The 26,228-nt window shown below is 36.2% G+C and overlaps 2 protein-coding genes across 2 annotated transcripts in view; both read left to right on the forward strand.

Moving 5' to 3' along the window:
- Window positions 1-6,616: 6,616 nt before the first annotated feature.
- The window catches only part of LOC123674666 (GDP-Man:Man(3)GlcNAc(2)-PP-Dol alpha-1,2-mannosyltransferase), a 94,758-nt gene continuing 75,146 nt past the window's right edge, over window positions 6,617-26,228 (forward strand). The window contains exons 1-4 of the mRNA XM_045609630.1: window positions 6,617-6,801; window positions 6,854-7,081; window positions 9,438-9,670; window positions 25,315-25,532. Coding sequence (XP_045465586.1) covers window positions 6,776-6,801; window positions 6,854-7,081; window positions 9,438-9,670; window positions 25,315-25,532 — 705 coding nt within the window. The 5' untranslated portion in view covers window positions 6,617-6,775. The remainder of the gene's footprint in view (window positions 6,802-6,853; window positions 7,082-9,437; window positions 9,671-25,314; window positions 25,533-26,228) is intronic.
- LOC123674667 lies at window positions 10,448-11,182 on the forward strand. The gene is made up of 2 exons (XM_045609631.1): window positions 10,448-10,830; window positions 10,864-11,182. Exons 1-2 carry the CDS (start codon window positions 10,670-10,672, stop codon window positions 11,162-11,164), a joined length of 462 nt encoding a protein of 153 aa, XP_045465587.1. The 5' UTR covers window positions 10,448-10,669; the 3' UTR covers window positions 11,165-11,182.

The following is a 26,228-nucleotide window of genomic DNA, read 5'->3' on the forward strand; positions in this document are numbered from 1 at the left end:
TTGAATATCTTTTCAATGAGCCTGTAGTTATTGCGAATTATCATTCACATTCATTACAGCATTTTGTATAAACAATTTTCTGCAAAATCTATAGATTGGGGAAAAATAATGAAGATCGAGCGAAGCGTTTATTAGAAAATGAATTATGTTCGAAGATTACAAATAGTGGCCTTTTTATTAATAAAAAATGTCCTTTTCTAGGTGCTTCCCCAGATGGCGTTGTTGAAAGAAATAATCTTTTAGTTGAAATCAAATGCCCTTTTTCAGCAAGAAATAATAAGATAATAGACGCTATTGAACAAAAACAAATTACATATTTGAAAGAGAATGGAGACCAGGAATATCGATTAAAACAAAGTCATAATTATTATTTTCAAGTTCAGGGACAATTAAATATAGCTGAAAGAGAAGAAATTTTGTAGACATCGAAAATATGTATCATCAATCAGGGAACCATGCAATTAGAAGAGAGTAAAAGGAATTTTCTAATCTATTCTTTGAACATGGATGAAAGATTTCTTTGCTGAGATACAATTATGTACTTCGTAAAATAAACCTTTATTTTTAATAATAATATTTGTTTCCTAAATGCCTTTAACATATACAAACATAAGAAAAAACTCTGAATATATAAAGAGATTTTGCATAATAAGCTTATAATTCATGAATATTGTATTTCCAAAATTCTCAGATTCGTGCATGATGTTCAAAGACAACCAATGCATGTACTTATTTTCAAACCAATCCTTAATTTCTAATTTTTAGGTTCAAAGCTTAATACGATCTACCGGATTTCAAGAGAAAATTAATATAATCAAAAAAGGCATCAATTGTAATATTTGTAATGCCCGGTTTAGTCTCCTCTATAAAAATAAATTTATTTCTTATTGTGAAGTCTCCAATTTTTATTTGTATTGTCCTGAATATAAAACTTATTTGTGTATATAACCCCTTGAAATCAAAAATTCCTTTCTCACAGAATTAGGCGTACTTCTTTTCTTCATTTTTATGATAATATTATTGTAATCTATGGCCCACAGTTCGCACCCTTTTCTCCGTCTACCTAGGCGGTGCAAAAGGTTAAGCACCGGTGCATTCGGTTGACATTTACCGAACGCAGAAAAGTGCAGACGGTGCGAAAGGTGTAATTTGCCGAAAGCTTAGGGAGCTTACGATGGGAATGGTGCGAACGGTGTGACATATACCGAACGCTTTTAGCGCGTTCGGCAATAGCATCCGAGAGCGGACAGATTTTTTAGTCACGTGACCACAGATTTTACAAATAATCAAGATTTATCTGAAATAAACGAACGGTACAGAGCATGTAACCTCTTTGTTACTACTCAAAATACCCGAGAACAGTCGTTTGTTTGAGTCGTGGTTCAGATCTCTGAATCTACCAAATGGAAGGGACAAAAACCCAGGTCGATCAAACACCTCTTATAATTACATAAGTATTTCACAATCCGAATCTTTAAAATATCTGGTACCAGAAGAATTGACATACAATATTTATAAAATGAAAACATATACAAGTGAATCCGAAATTTATAATTGTATAAAAAAAAAGAATGAAATTTTCTAAGATCCCAAATTACTTTCCTGAAGAGGTGAAAGTCCTAGCTCTACACTGAGCCAATCTTCCTCCACCGAAGTTGATAAGAACTTAGATCTGGCAGTTCTTCAATTGGAAGGAGAGTAAATACTTCGGCTTGTGAGTTGAAAATTGACAATGATGGGCTGTCTTTAGACGAAGGACTCTCAATGTAATTATCCAACTTTCAACGTTGATCAGGAACCAATCAGGAATTCAGTAAAGAAAATATACCAAAAAAAACTGAAAATCAGAGAACAGAAATTAATAATAAGCCGAATTAAGGTGATGGCTTTTCTGTTTCTGAAACAACCAGAGTTTACATAAAAGATATCAATACTCATGTCACGGGCGTAGCCAGGTTTCAGTTTCGGGGGGGGTTTTACATATTATAAAAAAAATCTTATGTTTTTCTCTTTAAATATATCAACTTTGAAAGAGCCAACCCATTCAGTCTATTTTCACTAGTTTTATTCTTCAAGTATGTTTTGAGAAAAAAAAACATTTTCAAAATCGCTTTTTGAAATTCAGTTTATTTCTTTATATCGATAAATATATTTAGGAAAAAAATACCGTCGTAGTATTTATACAACAGAGTACTCAAATTCAAATTTATGAGTAGAAAGTTTATATGCAAAAAACCGGTAAAAAATGATAGTAATCACCTTTTTTGCATTTTTTTCAATGTTTTATCATGGAATTTTGGTGGCAAATTTCAGATTCGAATTCTGTACCCCAGGAACAGAGATAATAAATGTAAGAAATTAAAACTACCCCATCAACTGAGTTTTAGCAGAGATAGATATAATACGCCAATTTTGAACTATCGTTTGAGCCAGGTTTTTCGGACAAAAAACTTTATGGAAGAAAACGTCAGAAGATTAAATTTTTTTTGTATTTTCTTTTAATGTTCCGTCACAGAATTTTGGAGCTAAACCTCAGATTCGGATTCAGAACTCAAAAAAATAAAGGGTGTTTTTTTAGAGCTATAGAACTTTAAATTGCAATAAAACAACGATGGATTATTCGATTGATATGAATTTTATTTATCCGCAAGATAATCTTGTGGCATTACATTTTGAATATGATTTCTGGCATATGACCGCCACGGCTGGTTCGGATATAGTCCCATCTGGACGTCCAATTTTCGATGACTTTTTCCAACATTTGTGGTCGTATATCGGCAATAACACTTTGAATGTTGTCTTCCAAATGGTCAAGGGTTTGTGGCTTATCCGCATAGACCAATGACTTTACACAGCCCTACAGAAAGTAGTCTAGCGGTGTTAAATCACAAGATCTTGGAGGCCAATTGGTCCAAAACGTGAAATTAGGCGGTCATCAAACGTGTCTTCCAATAAATCGATTGTGGCACGAGCTGTGTGACATGTTGCGCCGTCTTGTTGGAACCACAGCTTCTGGACATCATAGTTGTTCAATTCAGGAATGAAAAAGTTAGTAATCATGGCTCTATACCGATCACCATTGACTTAAACGTTCTGGCCATCATCGTTTTTGAAGAAGTACGGACCAATGATTCCACCAGGGCATAAAGCGCACCAAACAGTCAGTTTTTCTGGATGTAACGGTGTTTCGACATACACTTGTGGATTAGCTTCACTCCAAATGCGGCAGTTTTGTTTGTTGACGTAGCCATTCAACCAGAAGTGCGCTTCATCGCTAATGGACGTAGTGCGCGATACGTATTCCGCACAGAACCATTATTTTCGAAATAAAATTGCACTATTTTCAAGCGTTGTTCAGGCGTGAGTCTATTCAAGATGAATTGCCAAACCGAACTGGGAATAAATCACTTGACAGCTGTTAAATCGGTCGCCATCTTGAACAGTAATGCTAACTTAAAGTTATATACCTCGAAAAAAAACACCCGTTACATACGATCGAAAAAATCTAACTAACCCATAACTTTCCTTTGAGGGGCACATGTGAGCTCAAATTGATTGGATTAAGTAGAGGTAATTTAATTCAAATTTCACATTACAAATTAATTGAACTGAGAGTGATAATTTCATTCACTTTTTACAAATTCCATTAAAAAATATTTTCGAGATTTTGAAAAAAAAAAAGTTTTTTTGACATCTTCAACATTTCGGGGGGGGTTTGAACCCCCAAAACCCCCCCCCTGGCTACGCCCGTGACTCATGTACTTATTTTATCGCTTGAACAAAATGACTGCCAAATGAGATAAGAAACTAAAAGGAGGATCTCAAGGCAATAATATGTAGATTGTTTCAGAAAAGATCTCTTTCAAAAATGTAACAAACGAAAAATTTAAAAAAAATAATAGATACGAAAAACATCCTCTACATAAAAGTTTTTTTGAAAATACTCATAAACTGAGTTATAACTTATTATGCTTCATTTAAGATAAAAATTCACGATAGTTAAAACGAAGTTACATTTAAACATCAATAATAGGTATTAAAAAATATTTGATTGTAATAAATTATATTTAAATAAAGAATAAAAATTTTTATTTCACATAAAATGATGGAATGTTAAAATGGCGGATGCATTCCTTTGTCAGATTAAATCTGAATATCAAGAATTTTCATATATATATATATATCGTATACAACAATCAAATAATGACCCAAAAATTCCCCCCAAAAAAAAAAGGTCTTTGCTCACAATGAGCTTTATTTTTTCCACAAAGTTAACTGAACGAGAAAATGATGGGCGCCAGTGATCCAGGGATCACAAGGTATATCAAGGAAATTGACTTCATAGAGACATAGAACTGCATCTGAAAAGACACAAAAGACTTAGTTACTTCAAAACAACTAAACAGTTACACAAAAGATTTATCACATTTAGCACATTAGATACTGTATAACTGCACGTTGATTCGAACAGAGGTAGAAGCATATAATAAAGGCTGAAAAGTAATTATACTAGAGCAGAAAAGATAAAGATAATTGCAATGGCAAAGACTACTTTCCATTATAAGAAGATAATTGCTCGTAGTACAAAGAGAGATAAATAAGAGATAAAGATAAATGACAGATAGAAATAAAGATAAGTGCCTTAAATGCTTCAATTTATAATTTTTGTCTCAATCCAATCAATTCAATCGAATACTGAAAAGGAAAGGATAAGAGGAAAGGAGCAATGAAAAAAAGCATTTGTTATTCCAGGCGATACAAACCAATACCTAATACAAACAAAACACAAAACATTCAGGTCATTCGGATTGAACATCTGAGAAATTATCAGGATCATCTTCTCTACTTAAATCGGGCTTAATGTCCTTGATATGGAAATTCCCAAGGTCTCTACCAGACAAATCAACGAGATTGTAGACAAGCGAAGAAATCGCCTTATTCACAATACATGGGACAAACCTTGGAGCAAGCTTGGCGGTGAAATTCTTAGAAGCATCAGAAAGCACAAAATTCCGCTTCCACACTCTATCTCCAACCTTCAGCCGTAAATCTCGTCTTCTGAGGTTGTATCTACGAGCGTTGATCTCGTAGGAATGCTTCAAACGTTTTCGAATGTCTTTATCCTAAAGTATCTTCTTTATGTGACCTGACAACAACAGATAGTGCTCTAAACAGTTTTACTGGTCTCAATAATATGGAACTATTAGATACAATAGTAGAAGCAGTACAATATATTTACAGTGATCAAAGATCACATCGTTTAACAATCAAGCAGCGTATTGTTTCAGTTTTAACAAAATTGAAATGTGATCTTTCATATGTGACATTATCTGTTTTATTTGGCATTTCAGAAATATTTGGACATGTACTCTGAAATTCTATGTTTATTTCTCAGGGCACACTGATGATACTTCTCTACAACATCTTAATTAGTTTAGAATAGTCGTATAATATGCCGAATATAATAATAATAATAACTGATCTTCATTGATAACCAGTTATCATAGGGCCATCGATTCAAAATAAATACATTCCATAAGTGAAATATTTTCAATTGAATTCTCATTATTTTCGATGATTCATTAGTCAAGCAAAAATATATATCGATAAATAGGTATCAATATGAGTAGTTTTAAGTGACCTAGTTATATAAATTTATTTTTAGAAACATTTTATGTAAATTCAGTTATCTCTTAATAAATAAATAAAAATGGATATGCGACTTTCTGTAGTATTCCTAAAAATATTCAATACATTAGCATTTGTAATATTTTGTTGGGACTGTATGATTGAAGGGTAACGTGAAATGATCAATTCGGATAAGTAAAAAAACCTTTCAACTGAAATTCATTAGTCATGCAAATAACATGTAACATTTTTATTATGTGACCAGCATTTGAAATTTCTTCACTTTCATAAACACTTCTAGAAGTGTATGTGCCTTTAAGATACCCTAAGTATTCTACTAAACTCAGACTTGCCATTTGGACCTGAAAAAGGTACTATTAGAATCCTGTAGTATAATAATGTTGAATGAACCGTTCACATATTATATGCACACGATTGTTATTCGTCATTTTTCGAAGTCTTCCATCCTTGCATAACTGTCAATATCACTAGACTGAACTGAAACAAATGATGATATCTACCGCCTTTACCTAAAATGAAAATATTATATACACAGTAACATACTTGTTCACTATAGAAAACTGAAAAGTTTTTATATTTATTGTAAAATCAAATTTTAATAACGCAAATACACACACAACTAATACAACAAAACACTCCAATGTCAACATTTATAGTTCTACGTTTGCTCACCTTAGCGCTGCATTCTTAATCTCAGTGTCTGTATTGCCATTAGCCATCATTAATAGATATTTTATCGTAGCTATTTTATGATTGGAGATATTAAAGACTATTTAGGATAAGCTACAAACGATAAACGCGATCAAACTAATAAGGAAATCCGTGAAAACCCACGATTTGATTGAAATCAAATGTTATTTATTTGAATGTGTAAACCGAGTAACGTCACGAATGGTTGACGCTGATTAGTTGAAAGTTGCGAGACAACCTGTCTAAATCTATAAACCTTGGTCTATGGCTGTAACATAAAACATAACACATAACATAACCTACTATATTTCAAACTGTTCAAAGTTCTGAGAGTTATATAGTGAATAAAAATTGAGCTATAAACTAGATATATTCATTCAATTCTTCAGTTCTTCAAATGTATTTTCTGGAGTAATACATTTTTACTTTCGGAGATATGTCTGGATTGTTTACAGATTATATGTAATTGTTGATTTTATTATAGGAAACGATGAATTGAATTTCTTAATTTTAGGACACCAGTTTTACTGGAATTGGAAGTTCTTTGGATAATATGCTCCATTTGTATCATTCTAATCATTGTAGCACTCATTGTGACTGTTCACTATCACAAAAGAAAATTTTCAAAGATTAGATTCAATAATCACAAAAATTTGAAAGTTGGTATCTTTCATCCATATTGTAATGCTGGTGGAGGAGGGGAACGAGTTCTTTGGGTGGCTCTAGAGGCTTTACAGAAAAGGTAAATTAGAGACGAAAAATGTAATGATGGAATGCATGTTCAAATTTCTATGAAAATATGTTAGCCAGAAGTAGAATGAACTTATAATGAATTAACTAGATATCAGTGCTATAATTCCAGTACAATATAATGCTCTGAAATAGAATTTTTTGTAGCTTCTAGTGTTACTGCGTTTGGTATATGCCACACCGTTTGCAACATTCACTCTGTAAGTTCCCTCACTGTTCTACATTCGGTAAATGTCAACTGAAGACACCAGTGCTCAACCTTTCACACTGTCTAGATAGACAGAGAAAACAGTGCAAACTGTGGACCATAGATTACAATAAATTATAAATGGCATAAAAATCAAGAAACGGATGAGATTGGTTGATTCTGATACAATAAAATCATAGTACAGTGAAATCTCCCATAACGGACAACCCTATTCAGCGAATACCTCTTTCAAACATACACTTTTGTTTGGTCCCGGCAGACGTCCATTGAAATAACATTGAGGGTGCTCTCTTTTGGACGGACACGGACACCGATAATACAATATTATGGCTTCATCTTCTTTTGAACGGACAATTTGTGACGAATTACCTTTTGAATTTGTATTACTTTGTGTATTTGTGATGAATTTCAATTTGGATGAATTACCTATTACCTGGAGATTCAATGTGATGGCCTGGATAACAATAATAAGAGATTGGTTAAAGAAATTTGACAGGAAAATGGGTCTTGTTAAAAAAATCTGCTATTCTTAAATAATGTTGGGTCTCATTACGGAAATTTTTTTCCGGTCTGTCTAAGAGAGATTTTATGGTATATTGAACACTAATTAGTTTTATTTTATATTTAGGATAATATACAGGGTGTTTCAAGTTCGACGGCCTATTAGACGTTTCTGGAAAACGGGGCCTATTTGAAATCTGAAAATTCGGAATATGACATTGTTCATGATGCCCTATTCAGCTAAAATATTTTCGAAGTTCCGGCACTTCCGGTTATACAAGAATTAAAAAAAAAATTTTCAAAAAAAATCGAGAGTAAACATATTGAGACCTTTGAATGAAAATTCAGGCTTAATATTTTTGCCTCTATTATAATCAAAAATGAAAACTTTCAAACTTTGACAATCAAATATTTATAGAACCATAGACAACATGGATATATTTTCCGAATATGGAATCTGAATTTTTTCAGTTTGATTTCAAATGGAATAAGTAGCTTGAAATGAATATAAACCTACCACATAAAATATTATGAAGTATATTTTGCAAAAAAAAATTTCGTTTTCTAGAAATTCGGAAGCTCAAATAAAGAAACAATTGGTGAGAAATTATCTCTAGACCTTCTTAATTTGAAAATCAGTCAAATTTGCAAAAATATGTTTTTGGAAAAACGGTTTTTCTTCAATAACTTTTTTTGCCTTGATACAATAGTTTTTCCAATAACATATTTGGATAGCCCGTTGAAATTACTATCATATGGATCACTTTTTAATTTTGCTCGAAGGATAAGCCACAAAATCCAGTTACCTGCTTACGTGAAACACCCGTAGCCTTTTCTACATGGACTTCTTTATTAATTAGCAATTTGGGACTAAAGCAATATTTATCGATATCTGATAATACCGAATAAATAAATGCTTTTTTCAATATGGCAATGTCTTTCAAGGGTATCAAGGTCTTATATCTATTCTATATGATTTCCCTAGAGTAGTATAATATGAAGGGTTTTTCCTAATGTAAAATGTAAAGAACCATGGAAAATTACCATTAGGTAATGAAAACTTACTGGAACTTGTGAATACGGCCAGGCAGTAATAAACAACTGCCTTATTTTATTACTGCATCACCTTCATTTTGTCAATGAAATGGAAATTTATTGGAATTCTTTTATGAAAGCTTTAATCCCAGCTGGGTGCCCAATCACAGTTTTTTTTTCTATACTTATGAAAAAATGGTTTCATGTGTGGTATAATTTTCATGAGAACATTAACACTTAGTTTTTATTTTGTAATCATTTAATTAATCCAAAAATTGTTACATCAATTATAGAACCAAATATCTCTGATCAAACTTTCGAAAATTGCCTTCTATCAATTTAAGGTAAAATTAAAGTAAGGCAATATTTCTTGAACTGAGGATAAACTTTATTAGGGGAAATCATGAAATTCACATGAAAAATTCTAAATAATACTGAATTATTACTTTTTAGTTTCCAATAACTGTCTATATCTTTAATCCAGACTTAAAACTTAACTGTTATATGTAGTATCCCATAAAACATTCATTTTCACATCAATTGTTTTAGTCAATTTCATTTGAAAGTAAAAAAGTCATTCTTATCAACATTTTTTACATTACAGATATCCCTCTGCTCAATTCTACATTTATACGGGTGATATAAGTGTAGCGGAACATGATATATTGATGAATGTTAAGAATGTGATGAATATTGATATCCAAGAAAATATCACATTTATCTATTTGAAGAACCGATCTTGGATTGAGGCATCGAAATACCCATGTTTTACTCTATTGGGGCAGGCTTTGGGTTCTATGTACTTAGGATTTGAAGCTTTGCAATTAGTTGTACCAGGTGAGAGTATTATTATTGCTTCCATTATTTTTGTACTTTGAATGTTTGGATTGAATGAGATTACTAAATGATAGCTAATTACGAAAGGAATAATAACACTAACTCAGTTCACTATCAAAACCATAGACAAAGGAAAGAGAAGACTGACAATTGTGTAGAGTTGTTTGGATTGTTGATGCTGGCGACCCGAGGGGCAGGATTTGAAACTAATGTATCGCAATTTTACACAAAAACATATTTCATCGAGTTACGGTTCATCCTTCATGGTGACTACATGTGCATTTTTCGTTCCGTGAGTTTTGCGATATTCTAGCTGAAATTTCGTGCAAATACGAACAATTTGACAACAACAATTCTCGGATAATGTAGGCCAGCTCTCACTTTCACATTTCTTTTCGCATATAGACACTATGAGGTGACTGCAAAGTACACTAAATATTCAGAGTTCAGAATAACTTTGTGTTTATTATTGTTATTTATCTGGAAATAACTCGGCCAGGGACCCTATTCACGACGAGTGATGTTTCAAAACGTATACGAACTTTTCGAATGTCCCACGTTTTGGTATTCTTGACTCATGAACTTGAAAACGTACACGTTCTCAGGGTCCGTATGCTTGACAAGTGATCTTTTTGACGTACACGTTTCAGGAACGCGTGGTACACGTGCGAGCGGTTTTCCAAAATGGTATTCTTGACAACCGTTCGTTCCATTAAACGTACATGTTCAAAAATATGTACTCCCAAGAGCCGGCATCATTGTAAAATTTCACAGATGAAATTAAATGTCATCAATTTATGTTCTGTCAATTCAAATTGGAAAAAGATTTCGAAGAGAAATTGTTCTCTAATATATTCCGCGATAAAGAACAGATGTGCGTTAGGTGCGCTGTGTTTACGGTAATAGATAAAAATATTTCCATATAAAATATGTTGAATCAAAATTGCTAAAAGAATTACGGCCAGCGCCGCGGAATTTGAGATTTTCTACGAATCAGAAATGTCTCAAGTCGGCGACACTTCTACTTCAGGAGAAGAAGAACAAAAAGATCCGCCTTCTCAAGAAGCAACTCAGAAAAAAAAGCGGAAGAAAGAGCCAACCAATAATACTTCATCCACAAAAAAGAAAAACGAAAATAAATCCCCTGATATTGTTTTCAAACCACCACAACTTTTGATAAATCCAACAATGAACGCACAAAGAGAAAACGATAAACAATCAGCATCTGTTTCCAATAAATCCCAAACATCAATAAATACAACACATAATCAATCTGTCCCTGATCCAGTAGAAACTGATGAGGAAGATAATGGACGAACATTATATGATAATACCACAAATAATACACAACAACAAACAATGAAAACTAAAGTATATTTTCCTACGAAAACAATGAAGAGAAACTTCTCTGATAAGATGAATGAGTTAAAAATGATTGAATATGCAAATTTATTTTACATAAATACTGAAAATGTTGAAATGGACAGAATATAGATGTCAACTATTTGGTAATGCTGTCATTTGATGTTTATCGACTAGTAATATGTCTCGTCTATTGTGAGGGACTGTTTTATCAGTCAAAACTGTACGATCCCAGTACAGCTTATAGCGTTCGTTTTCCAGGATGGTCTCCGGTTGGTACTTGTAATATGGCATTTTTTCAGAATGAATTAGTTTTAATATGGTTGCCAATTCTTGGTGTAGTATCTTTCCTACTGCATCGTGTCTCTCTTTATATTCAGTTCCTGCAAACATTTGACATCCTCCCGTGATATGATGGATTGTCTCATTCGTTGGACACCCATATCGGCATCGATCCTTTATGATATGCCTGCAGTAATTTCTAGTTGAGATCACTTGATCGTGGATGGCTAAAAGAAATCCTTCCGTTCCTGGGTACATTGCACCTGATGTGATTCAATAGTTCGACGCTTCAATGTCGACATGATCCTGGTTCACCTAGTTGAAATGTCTTCCATGGAGGGGCTTCTATCTCCATCTTTCCAGTTTTTCTTGGTTTGTCTGGTGGTTGTATGAAAATTGCTCCTTGTAAAGGTGTTGATTCGTCTGCTTCACACAGTATTTTGTAGAACTCTGATGTACTTGCTTGATCTCTGAAGTATTCCCGAAGGCTTTCTATCTGCCCACTAGCAAGTTCCATGATGTCCGTTAGACCCCTGCCTCCTTTATTTCTCGGCAGTGTAGTCCTCTCAATGCTGCATTTCGGATGGTGCTTGTTTGCTTTTGTCATCAACGTTCTCATTTTACGTTGCAAGTTTTCGATGTCTGTTTTTCTCCATGGAACTATACCGAATGATTATGTTAGAATTGAACATGCATATGTGTTGATGGCTCTCGTCATGTTCCTGCTGTTGAGGTTTGTTTTTAAGATTTTTTTGGTCCTCCTAATGAACTCAGACGTTAAGTCTTGCTTCATTCTTTGGTGGTTGATTCGTCGGTTCTGTTTCATTCCAAGGTATTTATAAAGATCATCCGACTTCATTGCTTCTATTTGCTGTCCATTTGCGAGAGTGATCGGTTCATCTTGAATTCTTCCTCTCACTACGCTGAGAGTACAATATTTGTCCAATCCGAATTTCATACCTACATCTTTCGAAAAATGTTCCACTAGTTTGACCATAATTTCTAGGTGGTTCTCATTGCCTGTTATCAGTTTCAAATCATCCATGTACAGCAAATTATTGAGGGTGGAAGTATTATTATTTCCTTTAATGTTGAAACACTTTTCAGTAGTATTCAGCTTTTTAGAGAGTGGGTTCAGCGCCAAGCAGAACTATAAAGGGCTCAAGGAGTCTCCTTGGAAAATTTCCTTCTTAATTTGATTCAGCTTGGTTTTTATGTTTGCCGTGGAAAGCTCGATGTTCGTTTTCCAATTGTCCATTGCAAGCTTTAGAAAATTGGATATAATTGGATCGATCTTGTATATTTCCAAAATTTTCTTCAGCCAGCCATGTGGAAGTGAGCCGAAAGCCTTCTTATAATCAAAATTAGTCATGAAAAGGTTTCTATGTTTCTTGAAGGCTTGGTTGCATATGATGGAATCTATTACCAGCTGTTCCTTCGATCTTTGTGCATTCTTGGAACACCCTTTCTGCTGTGTTGTAATTATTTTATTTTTCTCGCAATGTTTGTAGAAACGAGATGCTAAACATGATGTGATGATTTTGTATATTGTTGGTAGGCATGTTATCGGTCTGTATTTTGATGGATCCATAGTGTTTTGAAAATCCTTCGGTATTAGGTAAGTGATACCTGTTGTTGAAAATGTTGGCATTTCTGTTGGATTATGTATTATGTTATTTATGTATTCGACTAGCCTGCCGTGCAGACACCAAAACTTCTTCAACCAGAAGTTGTGAATTCCATCTGGGCCTGGAGGTTTCCAAGTGTGAGTGTTCTTCAATATTTCCTGTAGTTCTTCAGACGTTATTACACTATGTGGCATACTTTCTATGGTCTCACATGATTTCTCTTTCTTCTTATCCAACGCGCTTGGGAGTTGAAGGGAATCGGTGTTGACAGTTGATCGGTCCAAAAACTCTCCATATCTTCGGCGCTTGAAGTACTCCCTAATTTTGTTGACGTTTGTTCATTAAGCATTCTATAAAATTTCTTTTCGGAGTTTTTAAATATCATATTGTCATGTTTTCGTTTATAGCTCTCATTGTATCTTCTCAGTCGTTCAGAGTATACATTCAATTTTTGTTTGAGTGTATCTGGAGTTTCTTGAGCACTTTTATTGTTGGCGTCGTAGTTTGCATGTCGTCTATGGCGATCCATAACTGCATTCACTATTTTTTTAGTTTTCTCGACGGAGAACCTTTTTCAAATTGTGTCAACCTTCCTATATCTTGTCGGAGTCTATGTACTTTTGCTTCTAGCCTATTTTGCCAATGCGGTTTGTGATGCTGTTTTTTCTGTGCTGGTTGCTAACTTCTAGGTTTTGGCTTCACGCCGAGCACTGCTGATATTGTAGAGGCTGCACAGTAGGTAATCAGATGCAATGTCTCGAGGTTTTGGTCATTCGAAAGAAACGGTGGAATTATCTCTTTGTTCCTTATGTGCAGAATATGTGAGAGTTTTTTCGATGTCTTAGCTCTAGGAAGAATTGGTCGTTTGAGAGGATCAGTACCTTCGAATTATATGAAATATCTATTCATTGTAACGGATAATTGCCCTAATAGATCTCTTCGACCTTCCTCTCGGTTTTCCATAGTTGCAGTTTGTATATTCTGCCGTTATTCATCTCTTACTGGTGTCAAATATCCGCTGTTTTGTTCCTCAGTATTAATTTGTGCATTGATGTTGTGTTGGTTTTCAGCACAATCGTAGTTTTCTTGGCTACTCTTTGCTCAGAAACTTGAAGTTCGGGATAGTTTCTGTGGAATTCTGCAAAAAGCTTTTGCCGGTAGCCTATTTTATCCTCTTCCATATTAGTTACTTCATAGTATATGCGCATGATCGTTTCATTTATCGAACTTGTCCATTTCATGCGTCTTCTTGGTAGACCTGCTTGGGTAAGTGCTGGTTGGGGATCCTGCACAGCACCTTCAGCAGTCGGAGAAACTCGTGTTATTCTTCTCCTAGAATGTTGAGATTGTGGAGACGTAGCATTTTGTTCGACAGACGCCCGTCTCCTTAGGACTCTGTCACTGACGTCCCGCATACTGTCATGTCCAGCGCCGGCTCCAGACACGCCTTGACGAACCTCAGACAGCGGCTCGTTATTTCTATTCCTTAAAATGACCATCATTCATGGGTTCCTCCGTGTCGTGGGGGAGACAGCCTTTGATCGCTTTTTATGATCCGCAGAGCTACGGTGGGAGAATTCTTGAGCTGCTTTCCACACGGCTTCGTCCGTTACCCTGGACAGCGACCCTTCGACAGGTTACAGCTTCCCGGTTCAGGGAGCTCCTGGAATCTGCAGTGGGAGGAGTCGATTCAACTTTGATTCAAGTTGAACTTTGGCAGATCACGAGAAAGTCAGTTGATATAAAACACTCTTAAAGTAATCACAAATCTTTCCTCAGGATATACAGGGTGTTTCATTGGTAAATGTACATACGTTACCCTGAGGTAGAGCTGCCCTAGACGAGTCCAAAAAACCTATATAGATGATAGGTCTAATCTTCCCCATTGCCGAGATACAGGGTGTACTTGTCCGCAAAAAGGGGTTTGCGGTAAATTTCAGATGAATTTTTGCTAATAATATTGAACAACCGAAAATTTGTGAAATGCAAACTACCTCAACGGGCTGCAGAAGAAACCTAGGCGAATCACCGCTAAGCTGGCTCCAAAAAGGAGGTTCCAAGGAAGGGAATTCAGGGGAATTTACCTCCCTTAAGTACCTTTGGCTTCACCTGGTTGATGATACATTCAGGGCACAGTTGTTCAATATTATTTTGTTCACTAACACTAGTAGATGACGATGCAGAAGATAGATGAAAATAAATTAAAATTAATTATGATGATTTATCAGAAGATTAATTGATTTGTCTCTTTTGAAACTTTTCTATATATATTAGCACGAACGATCGATATAAAATCTGTTCTGATTCTCATTTTTTCATTCTACCGGGCTCGGTCGAGAAGAAATACGACCGCAGACCAACTAGATAGTTCACGACTGAACAGGGTGGTTTATGAAATCAGTAATCACCAATATTTTTAATTCCTTATAACTTTTGAACCACCCAGTATATTTGATTGATAATTGCAACAAACAATTTACTCTTATCAGGTCCTTCGATTGATCTTCAAACTAATTGAAAAAATCAGCTCCGTATTAGAAAAATATGGGACTTTTCACAAGCTGACATTCAACGCCCTGTATAGTGGAATATTGGAATTTGATGGAAATATTCGGAAAAAGCAGAAATTTTTCAATAGGGATCAGTAGATTTTAATGTCCCGCACGTCATTCAAGTCATCGAAAATTTCTGCCAAATATTGAGTTCAATAGCGGAATTTCACTAACTTCTCAGAAAAATCGTACATTGAGATTAAATTGGACAATTTTATTGTTCCACTGATTGAATACATCAATTCAGTTGCATATCATGATATTCTGACAATTGTTTTTCATTAAATAATAAAATTTTGAGAAATTATGTTGTGTCAAATACCACAAGAGTTTATTCGAGTACGCTACAACAATATCTGACATTGTGGTTTGTTCTCGATATTGAAATCGAAAATAATGATGCCTCATGAATTCTCAAATCGAGAATATGCTGATATGTTGTTCAGGTATGGTTTTTGTGACGGTAATGGTAGAGCGTCTGTACGGGAATTCCAATCGAGATTCCCTATTAGAAGATCAGCATATCACGAAACTTTTTCTTCAGTTTAAGATTATATTCGTGCGAATGGTCAGGTTTCAACATCAAAATTATTTCCAAGAAAGTAGGCACCTTGATATCAATGAAGATATTGTTGAAATAATACGTCCAGAAAATAGCACTAGGAGGATTGTTCATGCTATGAATGTACGGCATGTGACTGTATGGCTTAGATTGAAGAAAAATAACCTTTACCTTTTTCAACTCCAGAAAATCCGATTGGAGTCGATGGATTTTAAGGAATGAGAAATAATGAATAGAATTTCATTTACTGATGAAGAGCCATTTTCACGAGGAATGGCGTCTTCAATCTGAAGAATTCGCATATGAGGGCTGAAGAAAATATGGGCATTCCAGGGATGTATTTTCAGCATGATGGGACTTCACCTCAATATATCAGTAACGACAGGAACTTTTTGGACCAGAACTTTTCAAATAAGTGGATAGGCAAAGGTGGACCTCATACATGGCCCGCTAGATCGCCAGATTTCAATCCTGTCGATTATTTCGTTTGGGGATATTTGAAATCCTTTGTATATTACTCTGAGATATGAAGTGAGGAAATTCTCTTACAACGTATCGAAGTTGCATGCAATAAGATCCGTAATAATCCAGACATGATAAAAAAGGTTATTCGAAATAATTTGAAAAGAGCGAGAATATGTATCAAGCAAAACGATACGATTGTCCTTTCGAACAACATCTGCGATTATTTTAGAATATTTTTTTTGTTCATTTATTTGTGTTCAGTCATTTATTCATTGTTGCTAACTTGTCACAACACAAGCCATGCGTTTCTGGAAAATTTGTCACAATATCAAGAAATACAAATATTCATTCAGCGAAACAAAAAAATTTTTTAATTTAATCTCAATGTAGATACGAATTTCTTGAGAAGTTAGTAAAATTCCACTATTGAACTAAATTTTTGGCAGAAATTTTCGATTAATAATAATAATAATAATAATAATAAAGGTCTTTATTCCTTCAGTTACAGTTTACAAATATGATATTACAGAAAAAAAAAACAAGCTAGGAAAAGGCGAGATTCAGTTCACTCAAGAAGTGCCCTGTTCAATCCAACCTTTACTTAAATGACGTGCGGGACATTAAAATCTACTTATCCCCATTGAAAAATTTCTGCTCTTTCCGAATATTTCCATCAAATTTCAAGATTCCACTATACAGGGTGTTGAATCTCAGCTTGTGAAAAGTCCCATATTTTCCTAATACGGACCTGATTTTCTCAATTAGTTTAAAGATCAATCGAAGGACCTAATGGAGTAAATTATTCTATCCAAATATCAATCAAATACACTGGGTGGTTCAAAAGTTATAAGGAATTGAAAATTTTGGTGATTTCATAAACCACCCTGTATCTCGGCTATGGGGAAGATTAGACCTATTATATATAGGTATATATTAGGACTCGTCTAAGGCAGCTATACCTCAGGTTAACGTATTAACATTTACCTATGAAACACCCTGTGTTACGGATCAATCCAAATTACATTTAAAAGTTATTCTAGTGGACTGTATTATGTATGTAATTATTAATTGGATTGCTCCGCCACACAAGTTTGTGAATTATCCGATATAAAAGAAATGAAATTCGCTTAATTTCTGAGATTTGAGAGGAAATACCACCCGGAACAGTGAGCAATAAGAAGGAAAATTCTAACAGGAAAGGGACTCACCTGGTCTCCGTTGATTCTCTGACTTTCCACCTTGAAAACTTAAACTAAAAAATCTTCTTCACTTAACTATGATGTGTCCTCTCAAGAAGCTGTTAACGAACTTAGAACTAATTGAGTTTTTGTGCGGAACTGCGATTTTCTCCTTATTTAGGATTACCGAAAAAACCATTAAATATGGCTGTGCGTAACGTCCGTTGTGGATGCGGAAAACCAAGTGTGCTAGAATTGTGGAGGGGATGGGAAAGTCAGGATCTGAGAAGGGATTTCAATATGGAGATAATTCCTCTCAAATCCTCGTACTCCGCCAATTCAAAAACAACCCGCGAAAATCCGATTCAATATCGAACATACCCCCCACCCAAAATAGTTATTTTGTGAACAACAAATAGAAAATAGTTATTTATAATACAAGTGCAGAAGGCATTGATATTCTTCCACGAGTTTAAAATTCAAAAACGAGCCACGAAGTGGCGAGTTTTGCAATGAACGAGTGGTAGAATGGGCCTTCTGTACGAGTATTATACATTATTTTCTCTAATTCTTTGCATTTCTGTTGAAATTAATGAAATATTTCCATAAATATTATTTAGTGATTTTTGCATTGAAAAATGTTGGTTGGCAGAACTGATTTCTTTAAGGCAAATTGATGAATTGACAGATAAAGCCGTGGCGGAAAGTTCGGAGTACCAACATAGAATAATAAAATATAACCATGAAAACTGTGCGTTTCTGATATATTCTCGCACGATTTTGTTCTACAAGATGTGGAAGAATGGACGGAATAACCACGGAATTAGAGAAAAGTATATTTTTACATTGAAAATAAAAAAAACTAAAATCAAGACCCTGGCGCCGAATTAATCGAAAACGTATAATCGAAAAAAAAAATATTGTGGAATACAATCCTTCCTCTGAATCCTGGAATTATTCAGAAAGAAAAAACATTTAGGCATCTACTGGGAGTAGAATAACCTTGTTAGTGGGTCTTGTTACAATACCCTTACACGAATGTATCTTCAGCACCCGCGGCACGTTATCCCTACCCAAAATGAGTTCCCGAATAATACCCAATGGCCATTCAGCCATAGGACGACCAGGCTCATACCAAAGCACGACATCGCCCACCTTCAACGGAGGAGACGGGGTTGTCCATTTTTTCCGCTTCAGGTTTTCCTCGATGCACTCTCAACCCCATCGTCTCCAGAATCCCTGAACGATCTGCTGCGTAAGTTGCCATCTATCTAACAACTTTATTGGTACTTCAGTTAAGTCTACTTCCGGGCGACAGAGGAGTTCCGTCCAAATCAAAAAATGCCCCGGAGTGAGCGCTTGAATATCATTTGGAGTACTCCAATAGGGCGTGAATTTAAAATTCCTTCCACGCGAATGGTGACCGTTTGAAATTCCTCAAGCGAAAGAATCTGAGCGCCAATTAATCTTTTGAGATGATGTTTTACCGACTTTATGCCTGCCTCCCAAATGCCGCCGAAGTTCGGAGCATAAGGTGGATTGAAGATCCACCGTATCGATCTCTGAGCCAAATGACCCTTTATTTCATCATTTTTTTGACTGAAGAAACTGCGTCAGCTCTGAAATCTCCCGTGCTGCGCCGCTGAAGTTTCGACCCTGATCCGAATATATACATGAAGGAATACCTCTGCGAGCGATAAATCGGTCAAGAGAAGCTAAAAAAGTGGCTGTGGATAGACTCACAACTACCTCAATGTGAACTGCGCGCGTGGCGAAGCATACGAATAAAACTATGTATGTTTTCTCCGTTTTAGCATTTCTTCTGGTGGTATATTTCGTAAGGAAAGGACCACCGACATCTACACCGCATTGCATAAAACACCTTGAGGGTGTAACACGCGATGGGGGAAAGATCAGCCATCGGAGGCTGTAAGGGAACCGCCTGGAACCTGTAACACGGCAAGCAGCGGAATATTCTATTTCGAATGAGACTCTTTGCCGAAAGAATATAATATTCTCTCTGTAGGAGAGACTGGACCAACTTTGGACCACCATGACCAGAAAAAATGTGATAGTAATCACACAATAAACGTGCTAAGTGAGAATCTCGAGGAATAAAATAAGGATGTTTCGTGTGATAAGGAAGACAGGCTCTTTTTAACCTGCCCCCCACCAGCAAAAACCCGGAAGAATCCAAAAACGGGGAGAGTGCACGTAATTTCGGCGAACATAATTTTCCCGTTTTCAAAGAGATGATTTCAGAACCCAAGTAATGATCTTGGGTGAGACGAATGAAAAGCTTTAAGGTATTCCGATATTCTGATGCCGAAATACTCCCTGTCATTTCCGAAGGGACAGAAGACTTATAAATCCTGGTTTTCAACCTATTAAAAAATCGGTATACATACGAAAACACTCTTTGTGCCCGTAATAATGAAGAAAACCGTTCGAAAAAGTTCAGTAAATAATCTCTTTCCACCGCAGCCACGTATGAAACTGGAGGTATGACCTTCGTTTCCGGTAGATCCTGATCTACAATAGTGTTCCCTTCAGGCCACGTATTAATCGAAGTTTCAAGAAAGGATGGACCGGTCCACCATGTCCGGTTAAAGAGAAGCTGAGATGGTTTTAGTCCCCTGCTCGCTGAGTCCGCTACATTGTGTTCTCCGGGTATATGCCTCCAGATCGCACTCGGGCATGCTTCGGAAATCTGAATGACTCGATTTGATACAAATGTCTTCAACTTATAAGGAGGAGTTCGAATCCAAGCCAAAGTGGTTGTGGAATCCGAAAAACAAATTATTTCTAATTCGGACAGAGGTGGGGGAGTGGCAGTAGCGAACGAAGACGTTTACTGAGTAGGACAGCGGATCCCAACTCGAGACGATTTATAGTCCAGCTTTTAAGTGGGGCAACCTTAGTTTTTGAACAAAGTAAATTGGAAAATATTCCCTGCTCATTTTCAACACGCAAGTATACAACCGCTGCCATTCCCAGAATACTAGTATCGCAAAACCCAATGACTTGTGCCCTCAACGGAGTACTAGGCCCCACACACCGAGGAATAGAAATGCCCTCCAACCTCTTGAATTCCTTTTCGAGAGGATTCCATAGTTCAATAATTTCAGGAGGTAAGGGCTCATCCCATTCCGTCTTCAGCAGCCAAAGCCTTTGAAGAATAACCTTCATAGCAAAAGTAACCGGAGATAGATACCCATTATAATCATAAATTCGTGCGACTCGTTATAAAATACCGCGTTTTGTCAGAGTCGTCTGAGTATCATCCACATTGAAGCAAAACTTATCTCCTATTGGATCCCATGTCAAACCTAAAACTTTAATTGGAGAAGTGCCGGCAATAGAAATATCCTTGGATTCGATCGAACAATTTTCTCGAATTGAAGTACAAGAACTTGTCCACTTTCCCAGTTCAAACCCGCCGAGCCGAAGCAGCGCGACCAACTCCTGACACAATTCGCTAGCCGCGGTTGTGCTGAAGGCACCAAAGAGAATATCATCCATAAATCGGTAGGATTCCAGTATTTGAGCCGCTCGCGGAAATCTCGCACCCTCATCCAATATGAGTTGTTTGAGGGTTCGCTGTGCCAAAAACGGACTACTTGAAATGCCAAATGTTAACGTGCGCAATTCCCACTCGGTGAGAGGATCATCGAAAGAAAACCGCCAAAAAATGTGCTGGTTCTCGCAATCTTCCGGATGCAGCCAAATGGTTCGATACATTTGCTTGATATCACAAGCCACAGCGATGGGAAAAAGGCGAAATTGAGTAACTATTTGTCCAATGTCGCTTTGCAATTTCGGGCCCGTACACAATTTTTCATTTAGACTCACACCCAATAAAGTCTTCTCTGCTGGAGAAAACACCACCCTCAATTTAGATTTCCCCGCCGACGATTTCAGAACACCGTGATGCGTCATCACATAGTCGGAACTTTGAGGAGCTGGGACCATATGTCCCTGTTCGACATATTCCCTTAAATTTTCTTTATATAACCTGTAATACTCCGGATCGCGTTTGAACCTACACTCCAGCTTATGAAACCGCGCCAATGATCGCTGTCGATTTGTGCCTAACTTAGGACGAGAATTATTTTTGAAGGGTAGTCTAGTTATGTACCGTCCTGTCAAGTCTCGTGATACCGTAGAAGAGAAATATTCCTCGCAAAAGGTATCCTCTGGAGAGATTCGCGCCCGGATTTGATATATCTTCCGATTCCCAGAACATTTTCAAAGTGTCATTGAGTGACTCTTCCTCGGATATCACAAACAATGACTGAACAATTGGGGAAATCGCTGACGACACACCTCCCATTATAACCCAGCCTAATCTCGTGGATATCGCACTTGGTTTACCGATTATATGCTGCGGTTCGTCCGTCAGAATATCGAAGTATGATTGAACCCCTAATAAGATATCAACCGGAGCAGGGTAACAAAATTCAGGATCGGCGAGTCGTAGATTAGAAAAGCGATCTCTCATTGTAGGTGGGAGATTCCCTGTCGGAAGATCCGAAGTTATCTTATCCACAATAGCCGCTTCAAAACAGACTAATGTATCATCATTGAACATCGAAGTAAGTGAACAAGAAATCAAACCGCGTACCGAAAAGAGCGGGTTATTACCAACCCCGGAAATCTAAAGTTTACACTTTTTTCTCGCAATTCCAATCCTCAATGCAAAATTTGAGGTGACGAAATTCATCTGGCTACCAGGATCCAAGACCAACCTACAGGTTTGCCATATTCCGTTTATATCTCGAACCCTAGCGCGAGCCTTTCCAAGAAGACATGTTGTATCCATAGCCGAATAAGAACAAGTATTTACAATTTTTAAACCTTTCGAAGTGGGAGGTGCATCAATTGTTTGAACCGGGTCAACTTGGACCTTCCCTCGTGAACTAACTCCGGAAAATGAAACACCCTCGATATTCGATTTCTGAAAACATATCAACGTATTATGTTTTCTACTTCCGCATTTGCGACAACAATTTTTAGAATTACAATTCGAAATTGAATGCCAACCCAAACATGCATAACATCTTCTATGTAGTTGTATGAGCTTTTTCCGTGAATCAAGCGAAGATTGCAAACATTCAGGACACTGCGCAAATTTATGTCGACCCTCACAACACGGACACAATGAATCATTTTGTTCATTCGGTGTAGAAGTGGATTCTTCCCGTGTCGTAACTAGAACCCTCTTATTTTTTATTGTAACCGGAGAGTTAGCTTGAATTTTGGCTTTGAGTGTATCTGAACTCAAGTCATTAACCGCGCAACGATCTCTAAGAAACTTAATCAGATCAGTAAATTTTGGAAAATCCGTATTCAGAAATCTTGATTCAAAGTCCCAACGTGTATGGGAAACAAGAAGTTTCAAACTCCAAAATAACAGCATAACCTGTCCCAAATCTGGAATTTCGAGTTTACTCAAACAATTGACATTAGCTTGTAAAGTGTCACAAAACTCTTTCAAGGAATTCTGATTGGCCGATTTGATTGGTTGCAATGAAAATACCTGATTCAAGTAGTGAGATGCCACAACTCTAACATTTGAAAACTCGTTTTTAAGGAGATCATATACGGTTTCGTAGTTATTCGGATCAAAAACTACCGTTTGTGCAAGAGTTAAGGCTCTTCCATCTAAATACGAAAGCAGAAATGCAAATTTTTCTATGTCAGACAAATCCTTGTTGGTATGGATCACTTTATCATAAAGTGCAATAAAACCCGGAGAACTTTCGAGTTCACCATTGAATCGTGGTAACTGAATTTGCAGCATATAATTTGGTATGGATTTGGACGCCGATTTTTCATCCGAACCCTGAGCAGTTGAATATTGAATTTGGTGAGCAGCTCTAACCTCTAATATTTTGTAATATAAGTCATCGAATGCCTTTGATAATCCGCTCGTATCCTTCCTTAAATCTCGATGACGTATACCGGTCGCGTCTAACTCGGAAAGACAACTTTCATATTCCTCAGCTGTTTGTTCGATCTTTTCGGAACGAATCATAAACGAATTCAGAGAAGAAGGAAGTTTCCCAATTAAATCATTCGTTTGTTGTAATCTTACCCACATTCTATCCAAACGCCCTTTTGCCTGCGTGAAAACAAGAATATCCTCCGCGCTTGGTGCCGGTGCCTTAGAATCTGATTTTTCTCCTTTTTCCTTTCCCATTGTTGAAGTTATTGAAAACAACTAAAAGAAACTCTAACCTCTTTATGTTTGTTTATAAACAGTCCCCGCTACAAGTAGGCAAGTGAATCGATACAATACGTCGATTGCTATATCGAACCTGCGCGCCCACCGATTGATAAAATCTGACGGACTTATCTTATGTTCCCCGTGAGAAAAAAAAAAACAATTAAACCCTTTTCTAAAGACCCCTGAATATAAATCCGGCCCGAATGGATCAATTATGTTACGGATCAATCCAAATTACATTTAAAAGTTATTCTAGTGGACTGTATTATGTATATAATTATTGATTGGATTGCTCCGCCACACAAGTTTGTGAATTATCCGATATAGAAGAAATGAAATTCGCTTAATTTCTGAGATTTGAGAGGAAATACCACCCGAAACAGTCAGCAATAAGAAGGAAAATTCTAACAGGAAAGGGACTCACCTGGTCTCCGTTGATTCTCTGACTTTCCACCTTGAAAACTTAAACTAAACAATCTTCTTCACTTAACTATGATGTGTCCTCTCAAGAAGCTGTTAACGAACTTAAAACTAATTGAGTTTTTGTGCGGAACTGCGATTTTCTCCTTATTTAGGATTAGCGAAAAAACCATTAAATATGACTGTGCGTAACGTCCGTTGTGGATGCGGAAAACCAAGTGTGCTAGAATTGTGGAGGGGATGGGAAAGTCAGGATCTGAGAAGGGATTTCAATATGGAGATAATTCCTCTCAAATCCTCGTATTCCGTCAATTCAAAAACAACCCGCGAAAATCCGATTCAATATCGAACACCCTGTATAGGCTGTTTATGAAAATGACACCAATTTAGGGTTAGACGGTGCTCAATCTTATTCAAAATATATTTGAATGTTTCCTGGCTCATTCGGGTGTATTGAAAGAACCTTTCGTCATAATTTTTAATTTTAAAAATAAGTGATGATATTCACCTTAACTAAATCTCAAACGATTTATTGGACGGATACCGACTTTAGTTCTTGCCAGTTTAAAAACTACTGAATTTATAGCAATCATATCATCAGATGATGACGATGAAATATTTCACCCTCGATGTTTCGAACAGAACTACCAGTTTCAGCCGGCAATTACTCTGTCCTCCATAGGCGCGAGAAAACAGAACCTATCGTAGCCGGCCGCCGGTAAGCGGTATACCCGCTTTTACTCTGTAGCTGCTCTAAGTTGGGTTGGGCTACGGTCAGTTCAATTTTACTTTTGTAATACCGGCCTCTAATCTGATGAGGTTAGATTACACCGGGTTCGTGAAATTGAGCGTGTCTAGCTAGAACTTCGACATACTTAGTAGTTTGAAAAATTACAAAAGTTAATGATTGTAAATAATAATTTGAGAATTGACAATAAATATTACTATAAAATTTGGTTTCCTCAGATATCATGATAGATACCATTGGGCTAACGTTTGCCATGGTGATATTCAAATATATTGGTGGCTGCCGAACTGGAAGTTATATTCACTACCCAGTCATCACTAAAGAAATGACAAAAAGAGTTTCAAATAGGGAAACAGCGTTCAACAATTCTGGTCGTATAGCAAGAAGTCCTCTTCTCACATTTGGAAAAATCATTTACTATAAGTTTCTTGCAATGGTAAGTAACATTTTTTCCATAATCTCATAGTACTTGTAGGTTTAGTTAGTTGAATAAAAAGCATGATGACTTGTGATCTAATAACAATAATAATAATATAATTCATTTTCCCAATCTGAATACATTCGAAACGGAAACAAGTCAAACCAAACATAGAATTAAATATAGTAATGAAATGAGAAATGACAGAAAGAGACCGATCAGAGTGTTTACAAAAGTCCCACTGTTGTAATTATTCCCTGAGCTTTGAACATCCCACGACATGAAACTCTATAAGATAGTCTTAGCATCACTCTCAATGCAAGTTTTTGTATGATGAATATCTTATTAATATCAGAGCTGTTTCCCCAAATAATAATACCGTATGATAAAATAGAGGAGAATTGGAAAAATATACCGTCTTAAGCAGGTTTAGGTCAGCTTGTTGAGATACAACTCGTAGAGTATATAGTACAGAATTCAATCTGCGCTGTTATATTTTAATATGGTCGGACCAACATAGATGCTGATCCAAAACCACACTCAAATATTTTGTATTATTGCTTATATCTAAGTTATTGTGAAGAAGAGTGATCGTTTCAGGTTTCGACCTTTTTGAATGTGAGGTAGAAAAGAACACACATTCAGTTTTGTCCACATTTATCGTTAATTTATTTTGCGCACACCAGTTAGTAATAGTAGACAGGGTGTTTTGTG

This window comes from Harmonia axyridis, chromosome 3, assembly GCF_914767665.1.
Source record: "Harmonia axyridis chromosome 3, icHarAxyr1.1, whole genome shotgun sequence".
Classification (NCBI taxonomy): domain Eukaryota; kingdom Metazoa; phylum Arthropoda; class Insecta; order Coleoptera; family Coccinellidae; genus Harmonia; species Harmonia axyridis.